The sequence below is a fragment of the Elgaria multicarinata genome, chromosome 5 (genome assembly GCF_023053635.1).
Source record: "Elgaria multicarinata webbii isolate HBS135686 ecotype San Diego chromosome 5, rElgMul1.1.pri, whole genome shotgun sequence".
Taxonomy (NCBI): domain Eukaryota; kingdom Metazoa; phylum Chordata; class Lepidosauria; order Squamata; family Anguidae; genus Elgaria; species Elgaria multicarinata.
The window spans coordinates 72,109,259-72,121,883 of record NC_086175.1 but is presented as its reverse complement, the minus strand read 5'-3'; the positions used below and the strand labels follow the sequence as shown (position 1 = coordinate 72,121,883).

The following is a 12,625-nucleotide window of genomic DNA, read 5'->3' as shown; positions in this document are numbered from 1 at the left end:
AGGTTCAAAGCCTATAAGCTAGCCATCCAGCTGTTCTGGAATACAGTTCCCATTAGCTCCAGTCAGCATGCCTAATAATCAGGGATGATGAAAGTTATAGTTCCAAACATCAGGAGGGCACCAGATTGGTGATGACTGCTAAAAGTAAGACACTTCTTACAGAGCAGATTCATTTTGAACCAACAGAAATATATTTAATGCTTCTGTCCCACAGTCCAATCACTGCTTCAGTAAAAACAAAGTACTTTGATTTACCTGGGTTTAGCACCCTTTGATTTTAATATGATAAAATAAATTTAACACACATTTTAAAAGGTTGTGGATCAATCAATTCATCAATTCACTTTTATTACCATGCTACATGGATTAAGAAAGAAATGATCTGGACAAGAAAAAAAATCTTATTGGAATATTTTCTAAATTGGCCACATTTAACACCAACAGATATAGGGTTGGATTCAGACTTAGTTGTACTTACAGTAGACCCATTGAAATTAATGGGACATTCATTAATTTATATGGAATTTCCACTATAAATAAAATGTTTATTTATTTGAATATTCATAAACTGTAAACTATTGATCTGAAGAATCAATAACTTTCCTGATGGCAGGTGCCAAACTCCTGCAGTTTGCTGGCAAACAAACAAACAAACAAACAAACAAACAAACAAACAAGTCTTACACTTATAACAGTGTTGAATATAAAATACCAATGTATCATAAAAGTATATTAATTGCTAACATTTTCCTGTATAGTAATATGTGCCTGGAATAGAAATAGAAGGCCACAAAGGTATGCCATCAACTTTAAGTGGATCCCTCAATAACTTATTCTGTTATTATTTTTAAAATGTAGAAAATGTGAATAGATAGAGAGGGTTTTGTTAATTTATTTTACAAGCACAATCATGTCCACTCAAAAGAAAGTCCCATTGGATTCAATGAGACTTACTCCCAGGTAAATGTATATAGGATTACCTGCCAGCCTGAATTATTCAAATAATTCAACCCAAAGAACCCATCTATAGCTAGTTTTTATCTTTCATTCTGCAGAAGACATGATCAAACTCTACATCTGTAGCTCTCATCCTACAGTTGTTATAATTGTCATTTCAAGCCTAACCTGCACAGTGCAGAACACCTTTACATCAACAGCAAAATCAATAGATTTGAAATTATTCTGCTTTTTTGATGTATAGTTTCAACACAATTTTCTGCTAAGTAAATTCAGATTTCGATACCTTTTGACAGAATCATGAAAATATCCCTGACTAAGAAAGAGAGAGAAGGAAATGTCTTTCTAACTGTAAAATTAACATGTTCTCCAGGCAAGAATTCCCAGTACTTGGAAAAACGAACACTTTAACAAAAAATATCAAATGAAGTAGAACATTACAAAATGAAGCAGAGCACTCATTACTGTGAAACCAAGCTCCAATTTAAATAATTTAGGCTGGAATCCTAAACACATTTAAAAGGGAGTAAGACCCTTGGAGAACAATGGGACTTGCTTTCCAGGAAACATATTTAGGATTGTACTGTGAATGTTCTAGTTTTGTTGCTATTGTTACATATAATCCTCCAATCTTAAAAAAGGATAAAAGAAGTTTGTATCATGAATAAAATACTGACCCTTTGTATGTAAATTCATGTTTTAATCTGCAGAATGGCTTGTTTCTTCAGTAATTAATCTTGTGTTATTGCCATAGCTATAGTTACGAGCTACTGAAATGCATGACTACACAGGCACAAACCATTTAATATTTATCTGAACAACAAAATATTCCAAGTCTCAGCAAAACTGTCATCTTGCAGTTATTTTAAAAGTAGCTAAGAATAAGGCTCAGAAACTGGAGTCACAAACTCATGACATATATTTATTATCCTCAGATTAAAAACCAAAAGCAAAAGTACACTCTAAGACATCAACTGAATTACCACCATAATTTAAGTAGTATTTAATGAAGATCTTCAATATTAGTTAGAAAATCTATTAAAAACAAATCAACAATGTCCAACTGATAGTAGCATTTCAATTTCAATTAAATAAAGGAAATGTTTAAAAAATATCCCAAAACGTGTTATTTAAATTCTCAATAATTACTTTTCCCCATTACGGCAGTCCAGAGTCTAGTTCAGATACATATCCAAATTTGTTTTAAAAATCATAGCAACAAGAACATTCAGGTCTTCCCTCAAAAGGGCTTTGCAAGTATAATCCACAGCACTGAACAGTGAATTTTAAAAAAAACACTCAGGTTTTTCTGAGTTTCAAGTTTTTAAGCCTTGCGGACAGGGAGTAGGAAAAAGGAAATTTACTAGGCAGTACAAAGGAAATCTTCTTGTCCTCTATTGTGGCTGTGGGGGTGTTGCCCAGTTCTACCTTACTGCTGTTTAGAAAGGAAATTTTAAAAAGACACGTAATTCCAAAAAAAGAAAAGAAAACAGTCTAATAAAAAGGCATTCCCCTTCTTACCTTGATAGTGCTCGCCATAATGTGATCTAGCTTATTGATCGCTAATAATTGTCAATAATAATTATTGCTTCACTCTGACCAGAAAGAAGTTTTGATGAAGTTATTTAGAGCGGATGAGATTGTGCTAACTCTGGGAAATGAAGTCAGCCAGTGGCAGGAAGAGGTTTCTATTGGTCCTGGCTACTGCAGTTTGAAGAAACAGGATATTTGGGAGCTAAGAGATAAGAGGTCCTAAAACAATGTTGTTTTTCTTGACGATATGCAGCTACAAGGTTTTTTTGGTGTGTGTTTTTTAATGTCAATTGGCTATGACAGTGTCGGCAGGTGTGATATGATGTGCAGTAAATATGGTCTGCCACACTGAGGCAGGATGCAGATGTCGCATGAACTGGGCCAAATTTTGATATGGGGCTCCCCAGAGAATTAAAGTTTTGGGGCCAAATTTAGGTTTGGGGCAAATTGCTGTTACCTTACTGACACCAGTGGACAGTTGCATACCTATTATTATTATTATTATTATTATTATTATTATTATTATTATTATTACCTACAATTCCAATTTCCTATTGCCTACAAACACAGGAAGCTGCCTTATACCAAGTCCTATTATTTGTCTATCTAGAGCAGCACTGTCCTCCCTAGCTGGCGCACTGCTCCAGGAGAGGTATCTCCCATTATCTGCTACCCGATTCTTTTAGTTAGAGATGGCAGTGATTGAAGGTACACTTTCAGCATGCCATGAAGGCGCTCTTCCACTGAGCTATGGTCCCTCTCACAAAAAAGGCAAGGAATGCGAGAGCACCCATCTCAGGATATGAACTCACTCCAGCCTGTAGTGTTCTACCACTAACCTTCATTTGTGTGTTCTCTTGCAGAGGCTCCCTTTGGCTACTATGGTGGTTAACTTAATGCCTAGTTTCTGTATCTGTCAAGGACTATTTTAATTGCTTGTTAGCAATAAAGCTGGTGTCAGTGTTATCAGGAAAGTGTGTAGATAACAGGGAGGCAGGCAATATTACAGAATGAAATTGTGTTGTCTTGAAAAGTTTAGGTAGGGTTATTGAACAGACTTATTTTGTCCCCATGTGGTACAGGATTAACAGAAGGACTATGTTGTGGATCTTTTGTCTCTAAAAGAGCCTTCCTCAGCCTGGGTCCTTCCAGATGTTGTGGACTACAACTTCCATAATTCCTGACCATTGCCCATGCATGGTGGGGCAGATGGGAACTATAGTCAATAACATCTGAAGGGACCCAGGTGGGAAAAGGTTGCTGTAAAGTGACTTCACACTGACCTCTTGAATGTCAAGGATGAAGGCCAATTCTCACCTCTCCACATTTATGTATACTACTGTATTTCTTCAATTGTAAGATGCCATCGTTTGTAAGATGCCATCGATTGTGAGACGCACACTAATTTCAGTACCACCAACAGAGAAAATAAACCTAAGACACACCCGCGATTCTAAGACGCACCCCATTTTTAGAGATGTTTATATGGGGGAAAAAGTGTGTCTTAGAATCGAAGAAATAGGGTACTCTGATTCAGTGAGCCTATGAGCTTTTCTGCAAAAGGCTGTTAATCTGCTGTATCTACTTTCAGTTTTGTTGCAGAATTGAGATCTTAGCTCTATATAAAGAATATTTCCTTTCCTGCTTTTCCTCTACATAGCTCTGTGCTATAGTGGAATAAAGCAACTGCATAAGTAGGAAAGTAAGTTTTTTCTTTCTTTCAGAAATAATACCCCATTTTTTCTGCCTCTAAAAACCCCCAGGAAAGTGTTTTTCTTTAAAAAGAAGAAGCGAAACTGAAGGGCCATGATGTCATCTAAAGAACCCATAAACAAACATGAGCACACAATAAATGCCTCATATAGAAAAGCTCTTTCTATATTTTTGAATGCCAGGGATTGTGTTAGTACATGGTGTGTAAGTCTGCTATCACAATGGGGGCTGCTCTCACAATGAAAAGCTGCAATGGCAGAGTTATTTACTTCTGAAAATAATGATTCGCATTAAGATATTAATTCATACAAAAGCTGTGCTTTCTACATGGTAGAAAGTCTTAATTTTGTCGGTCTTCTTCCCCCATCCCCTAATTGGGTTGATAATGAAATTTGTTTCTTTCATAGTGGCGTCTACATTGTTTTGAACATCTTATTTATGATAGTTGGTTTCTTATGTCAGTTAAATATCCAATACTACTTGGTTTGCATGGAAAAGATCCTGATAAATTAAAACAAAAGGCATAGCTTAAGGCAACACAGCACAATTCTAAGAGAAAAACACTACACACTTTTTTTTGCCTTACCCCTCAAGCTAAGTGGAACTGCTCAAGCTCATGGATAAAATATTTAAAATGTGCCAACCCCCAAATATTTTTTGAAAATCATACCTAATTTATATTTTAGCTTCTTTTGTAATAAGATTGAAACATTCCACATTTTTAATAGACTCTTAATTTCACCAAGTTGGGCAAGTGGAAACTTATGAAAACTAAGTATCATAATTTGCCATGAAAATCAAGAGAACTGTTAACAATGAAAGTGTTATATAAAAAAAAATTCATTATGAAGAGTAAGAAAACTGAAATATCAGGAACAATGATAATTCTTGATTTTCCCCTCATTTCATCTCTAACCAATGGAACAATTCAATCCAATTGTTGTTTTTAAAAAAGATAAAAACATGATACAATATTTAACCTGAGCTACTTCTGCGAAAATCAGTTGAATTATTTTTGTACTCCAAAAAGAAAACTTGAAATGCCCACTCTACTTTTGTAGTTGATAATTACTTGACATTTCCTCACAGTTATTTTAAATAAATAAATTCTCTTTCAACTGGAACTCATTCTGCACCCTTCCACTTCAAAAAACAGCAGTTAAAGTGACTAAAGTAACTTACTAAAAAGAAGTAACAAAATTAAAAAACAAAAACAAGCATAAAACAAAAAAGGCAACAGCAATATATATATATATATATATATATATATATATATATATATATATAAAGAAACCTACAAAAAGAAAGATTTCCTGAAGGGAGCAAAGAAAAATTACAGATGGGTCAAGCCAAAGGCTTTCTGAAGCAAAATAAAAATAAAAATTCAAGACTATGAAATTTGTAAAAATGGATCCCCTTCATCCACAGGCATGCCAATGAATTTCCCTAGAGATACAACAGGAATATCTTAACCTCTTACTTGTATTCAATACCTGTCTATACTGGCAGGGAGTGAGATTTTGGTACAATCCCAGCCTTTAATTATACCCATTCATTTTGATGGTCTGCATAGGCCCAGTTGCATGTGTATAGGGCTCTCTCTGTGACATTGGCAATGATAAGTAAACAGTTTCTGTGCAAACCTTCAAAATGTGCACTCCCAGCCACTACCACTATCTGCACATCCATAAGGAACCCAAGAATAGCCCCAAATTGTGAATCTTTCTCTTCAGACAGAGTGCAACCACATCCAGAACAGCAGAACCCCCAAAAAACAGTACTTCTAAGATAATGGAAATGAGAGGCAGAGCTGGGTGTCATCTGCATATTGATGACATTTCACCCCAAATCATGGGATGATCTTACCCAGTGGTTTCATGTAAATGTTTAAAAACATGGAGAAAGAGATGAAACCTTAAAACCCATCTTCTGGAACTTATCCCCGAGGTAGAATTGGAGCCACCACAAAATAGTGCCTCCCAAGCCATTCCTGCCAAGGCAACACAAAAGAATATCGTGACTGATAGTATCAAAACTTGAGAAATCCAGAAAACTCAACAGGATCACACTTCCTTTGTCACTCTTCTGATGCAGCTCATTCACCAGAATGACCAAGATAGTTTCAGTTCCTTGGCTGAAAGCCAGATTGGAATGGATCTACATAATTAGCTTCATCACCTTACCACTACTTTACCTAAAAAGGGGTGTTCTCTAAAAAAGGCAAATTTGGGACAGGTTAGTAGTTGTTAAAATCAAAGGTGTCCATACATTATAAGTAGTCTCACTATTCCTTCTTTAGAAGTTAGGATATCACCTGTGATGTCACTGCCTTTGGTCCTCCTTTATTTCTCTACTTAAATCAAAGGATCCCTACCATGAGGTGGGTCATCAGAATGCTGCACTCTGACTCTGTGACTCACTGGCCCTTTTTAGCCTTATAGCAGCCAGCCCAGCACTCTATATTTTCCCTACTCCTTCACCACTGCCAGCATTGATCACTGTACCCTATCTTAGATACTTCAATAATCCATTCCACTTTGTGAAACAGAAAGAAATTTAATTATCAATAAGTAGGAAAGGAAAGGAAAGGAAAGGAACCTCTCGTGCAAGCACTGAGTCATTGTTGACTCTTGGAGAGACGCCAGCTTTCGCTGATGTTTTCTTGGCAGGCCTTATAGCGGGGTGGTTTGCCGTTGCCTTCCCTGGCCATTATTACCTTTTCCCCAGCTAGCTGGGTACTCATTTTACCGACCTCGGGAGGATGGAAGGCTGAATCGACCTGAGCCAGCTGCCTGAAACCAGCTTCCACTGGGATCGAACTCAGGCCGTGGGGAGAGTTTCGGCTGCAGAAACTGCTGCTTTACCGCTCTGCACCACATGAGGCTAACAATAAGTAAGGTTACGCAATTACAAAGCTTATGGGTTCATCAGGTTCAAATGCTTGTTCGTTTCATTCAGTTTCAATTGCAATCCTGTCTATGCTACCCCTCTAAACTACACTCTCTCCTCCCAATCACTCTGTTCCCAAAGTAATAAAAGCCATTGTTCCTATACTCTCTCAACAGACCTAACCCTGACTTCAACAGAACTTAACTCCAGACTCTTAACAAAACCCAACTCTGACTAACCCACTCACTCATAGAGCTCCATCACACCTACTTTTTTAATCCAGTTTTCATCCCTGGTTTCCCCCTCCATTTCCTTAGCAAGTCGAGCACTGGGCACTTTCACGTCTGTGTATTCTTGCGCTCTTTCAGCTCATGTATCTTTTCACCTGGAGCAGTACTATGCTGGCAAAATCTCCCACCCCACCCCACCCCACCCCACCCCCTATGTTCTCCTTTCCCCTGCAGTTAATTGTTTATTTTTTAAAAAAATAAATCTTTATTTCAGCCAAACACAATAGTACAGCAGCCTGAAAGTGCACAATTACGGTAAAACACACTATACTTACCCCTAAGGTCATATTAATAATATATAAAATTTATTTCGGTCATAGACCAGTACAGCAGAAAACATCATCAACAATAATATTAGAAAACCCCAGCAATGTACATACAATAAAATACATACATAAAATACAAAAAACACGGCAGTCTCAGCCTAAGTCTAAGGTACAATAAAATTCTTCAACATCGATTTCCATCGGCTTATGGCATATTAAACAAACTCCAAGGAGGGAAGTCATTTGTAGGAAGCAGGAAGGAGTGCATGGGCCAAGACTGTTGCAGCCCCTTGGCTTGGGAAAGATTTACAGGGGAGGAGGAGTGAAGGTTTGTTTTGCTCATTTCAAAGGGTGGGCAGATAAACAATCATTTTAACTAATTCCTTTTATAAAGGTGGTCAAGTCCTCTCCTTTGCTCCAAGGTAACCAAAATGCTTACATCTGTATAAGTTTTAAAGATAAATAGATCAATCTTGGCATGGTGATAGCTCGTAAGGAGGGCTTTAGGCATGCCAAATTCTAAGAAGCATTTATGTGGAAATCAGCAAAACCCAAGTTCATCAAGGTTCTATCTTGAAGCTCATTCCAATCCATGCCCATATCAGATTGAGAGGTTTGTTTTGTATGAAAGTTTTGCATGAAACTTCGATTATATTTTCATGGTAATTTTTCCAAATGTTCACACCAATTTTAGAAATATGCACATTTTCTCACATTGAAAAAATGTGTTTGTGCACATCTTTACAACGTATGCATTTTTCCATACAATTTTTTTCAAATGAACATAGTTTGCAAGCACACTTTTTTGTTCTGGGAATTGCATTGTAAGCTCAGACTTATGGAGACTTTGATTGCATTCAGGTGCACTTTGGGTTCTAGGAGGTATGAGCAGGGTAAACTTTGGTAAAAATAAAATTCTGAAACCAATTTTTCATACACCCCTATTTATAACCTCTTCCACCCACTTCCTTAGCCCTTTACTGGCAGATCAAATTAACCATAATGGACATGGGTCAAAGACATGGGTCTAAGAGAGGCATTTTAATCAACACCCAGGTTATTGTGGAAAAAGACAGTTCTTTATATTTGCTGATTCTAGTTTTTAAGTCTTTAAAGGCCAATACAAAAAGGTTTTGAGTGAATATCTTGTAACACTGGCATGATGTGTGTGTTCATGATGGTCAGTCAGTCAACAATCTGGCTGCCACATTCTGAACCAATTGTGTTTCTGGATATTCTTCAAGGACATTTTTACGTCCAAATTAAATTAGTACAACTTGTTTATTTATAACTCTGAACTGGACTATGCAATACCCTTCATAGCTCAAATCCAACACAACACTAATGCTACAGTTATAGCAAAGTCTATAGTGAGTGTATCATAATCAAGCAGTTGGTTGGATCAGTTTTTAGTTGGTTTCTGCTACAGGTACTGACAGGGCAATTGTGTTTTGATCCCTATCTCTAGAGAGGATTATTTGCCTTTTTTTAAAGTCACCACTGAATATATATGTTACACTATAACTACAAGCCTCAGCTTATATTCCAGTTCTGGGCAGAGTGATAGAGCATGTGAAGCATCCCAGTTGCATTCTTCCCAGCACTGATTTTTTTTAACTTACTCTAATCTAGTTTCTCGCCCAGCCATGGAAATGAAATGTCTTTGCCTGTCTTTCAATAGGATTTTCTTTCAGAAATTAAGTATGCATTTCCTTTCTATTAGAAATAGTAGAAGTTGTGGATTAAGTTTAAAACAAAGTGTTACTTTTTAAAATTAGGAAGTACATAAGTGACTTTTGCCTTCGAAGTTTCTTTTATAACTGATGTTAAGCAATTAGGGACAGATTGCTAAAGGCATGTTTAGATCCAAGTGATTTCCAGGGAATGTGGAGACACCTAGGGTCCATTCAGTTCCTAGGAACATTCTTATTTTTCTTTGAAGTCTGTTTTGGAAATGGAATTTGAGCGCTTTTGAAAATTTTATGGGAAGGCATTAATTTTATGCCAATAAAATCACTTGTTTATACTACTTTGTCAGGTTACTAGCTCATTTACTTAGTTTTTCTCCTGCTTTTAAAAACATCCCAAAATAAAAGCTGTGTATAGATTAGAACTTTACTGGGTCTTTTACATACATTTGTCAAGCTAATATGTGTCTGAGCTTGGGGAATAATTATATCCTTATCAGGTTTTCTCCAAACACTTCTAACAAGACTTCCTGTTTTTGATCGACTTGGGAGCACAAAATACTTAGTGCACTCCTGGCATAAACAAATCTTATATAAATGGACTCTCAACAGTAGGGAGCTCTATCCTTTCCCAACCATGCTTTAAACAGACTTCCCTGAGTAACCATCTCAGTATTCAGCTACTTGGCAATTATTATGCTTTACAGTACATACCACAAATGAGGTTCACCAACTACATTAGCCATGTGGAAGCCACTGAACAATACTTCCAAAAATGATACCAAAAGAGTTGCTGCAATATGCAAAGTGGCTCACCACACCTATCAGCCCAAACACGTGAAGTCTCTATACCAGCACTAGCTACTTCCAATAAAGCATGTGGCTCATTTTGTAACACTTGGCCAACCTAAATGGTGAACTATTTCAGACTTTATTATGCTCCCTGCTGCCACACTAGGCAGAGCAACTGGCTGTTTTGCATGTGCCAGAGGAGGCAGGGTAAGGCTGAATCACATCACAATGCTTGTTGCATCATGACACAGCCAACATAGGAGACAGGCCTTAAAGGGCATATATGCCTGCTCAGCTCCCCAACAGCTTCATTGCAAGGAGTGCATATGCCAAGCTTTGCTCTTTCTAGGCCGTGATTGGACCTACTTGAGCCATCAGCTACATGTTGCAGACAGTTCTCTGTCTTGTTGGAAGATTCCTTGCCAACATCCTCCAGCTTCCCTGGCCATGCCTGCCTCCTGCAGAGAGTGTGCACATCCAGCCTTGCCCTTGCCCAGGTCTTGTTGGGTCAGGTCAGCTTTGGGTCATGTGTAGCGTGACCATACCCACCGGAGAAGTCCGGACTCCTCCAGGAAAAGAAAGCCAACCGGACCAACCGGAGTTGAGGGCAAACTCACCGGTAAACCAGGGGTGCCTGGCCCTGCAGTTTGTGTAGGCGTTCTATTCCCTGTCGGCCCAGCCTTCTTCATCAGGAAATCAGACGTCTTGTGAGACTTCCAGTTTCCAGCGAGACTTCCCAGGACCAGCCAAGATCTCACGCGATTTATTTATTTATTTATTTATTTATTACATTTTTATACCGCCCAATAGCCGAAGCTCTCTGGGCGGTTCATTTAGAGCACACTGAAGACCCGGCTGGCTGGCTGATCTGCATTCTGCGCAGAAGCAGCAGCCAGCATGGGAGCACTGGGAGCGGCGGCAGCAACAGGTGGCGGACAACAACAACGACAAGCAGCACAGCACTGGAAAGGTAGGTGGCTGGGAGCACGGCCATCCCACCACATCTGATCTTCAGCCGCGTGGCATGGGCAGCGGGTGGCTCTGTTGTCCGGCCCGGGAGGCTGTGGCCTGGGCGTGAGACCACATGAAGCCCTCCATGGGAAGAGGTGGCAGGAGGCAGCCCCAGGAGGGCCGGGCCTGCATCTGCCAGGGGCGGGCATTTCCTCTGCAGGGGTGGTGATGAGGGCAACTCGGGACATGCCCAGGGGGAGGCATGTGCACCAAGAGCTGAGTGGGGGCTTTGGCCTGGGCCAGCTGCAACGTGGCCATCTGCCACCGCCCCATCCTCAGCTGCAAGGCAGCTCAGATTTCATGGCCTGGGCGGGCGGCTTGGCCAGCACAGCCTGGGGTTCCCAGCCAACCCCCCTCAGCCGTGTGGATCATGGTGATAATGATGATGGTGATAATGATAATGGATGGTCATGTTGATAATGGATGATGACGGTGATGATAATGATGGTGAGGTTGGTAATGATGATGGATGATGATGGTGATAATGGTAATGGATGATGGTGATGGTGGAAATGATAATAGATGATGATGGTGATGGTGGAAATGGTAATGGATGATTAGACATGTGACCAAGGCCACACCCTGTTGGGGGCCGGACATGTCAAGTTGGCCCAGCTTTGGGGTGGGCATGTTGGGGTGGCCATGCCTCCTTGTGTTTCCAAAATATGGTCAACCTAGCCAAGTGCTGTGGACTATTTACTGCAGAGATGGATTGGATCCTTCCACCGTTTGTTCTGCCATGCCAGCCCCAGTGTTTGTTGGGTCTCTGTTTTAGGACAGGCAAGCTGCCTTTACCTCTTCCAATTTTTAAATAGTCAGTTGTTTGGCCCTAGTGTGCAAGCTTCACAGAGGAAGAATAGCTGCATGGTAATCCTCACACACAGAGATTCCCCGCTCCTTTCCCTCTTTATTTTTTCTGCCATTGTCGGCCCTGGTGTGTTAAGGCCCAGGTCTTTAATAGCTTAAAGCATTTCTTCTACCTACTACATGACTTTCACGGTCCTCTCGCTTAATATTGAATATGTTTGGTGAGGGGCTTTCTTTGGTATGATATGGCAATTGGGAGGCTTGCTGTTCTTTTTTAAATTAAAAACATAAATCATTATTATACTTGTATATACACACATTTTAAATAAATAAATAATACACTTGGGATCTATCCCACCCCCCATCCACCTTTTTGTTTTAAATTTCATTAAGGCCTGTGTCTAATATGCCTCTTAAAAGGGGGCAGGGCAAATCATTTCAGACTATGAAGCTCTGGGAAGGAAACTGAAGAACTTTGGGGCCCAGGTAGTTTTCTCATCCATCCTCTCGGTTCCTGGAAGAGGATTAGAAAGGGAAAGAAAAATACTCTGGATGAATGACTGGCTACGAAGGTGGTGCCAACGTGAGAGTTTTGGATTCTGGGACCACGGGCTACGCTACTTGGAACATGGACTGCTGGCAAGGGATGGGTTGCACCTCACAAGGGCTGGAAAGAATG

At 39.4% G+C, this 12,625-nt stretch overlaps 1 protein-coding gene across 2 annotated transcripts in view; it reads right to left on the bottom strand.

The window, feature by feature from the left end:
- The window catches only part of ERG (ETS transcription factor ERG), a 176,082-nt gene that overhangs the window by 71,350 nt on the left and 92,107 nt on the right, over positions 1–12,625 (bottom strand). Inside the window, exon 1 of one of the 2 annotated variants that reach the window (XM_063126626.1) lies at positions 2,479–2,571. The exons of the other annotated variant lie outside the window; for it this stretch is intronic. Coding sequence (XP_062982696.1) covers positions 2,479–2,496 — 18 coding nt within the window. The 5' untranslated portion in view covers positions 2,497–2,571. Of the gene's footprint in view, positions 1–2,478; positions 2,572–12,625 lie in introns of those variants that run through there. 2 annotated transcript variants of the gene reach the window in all.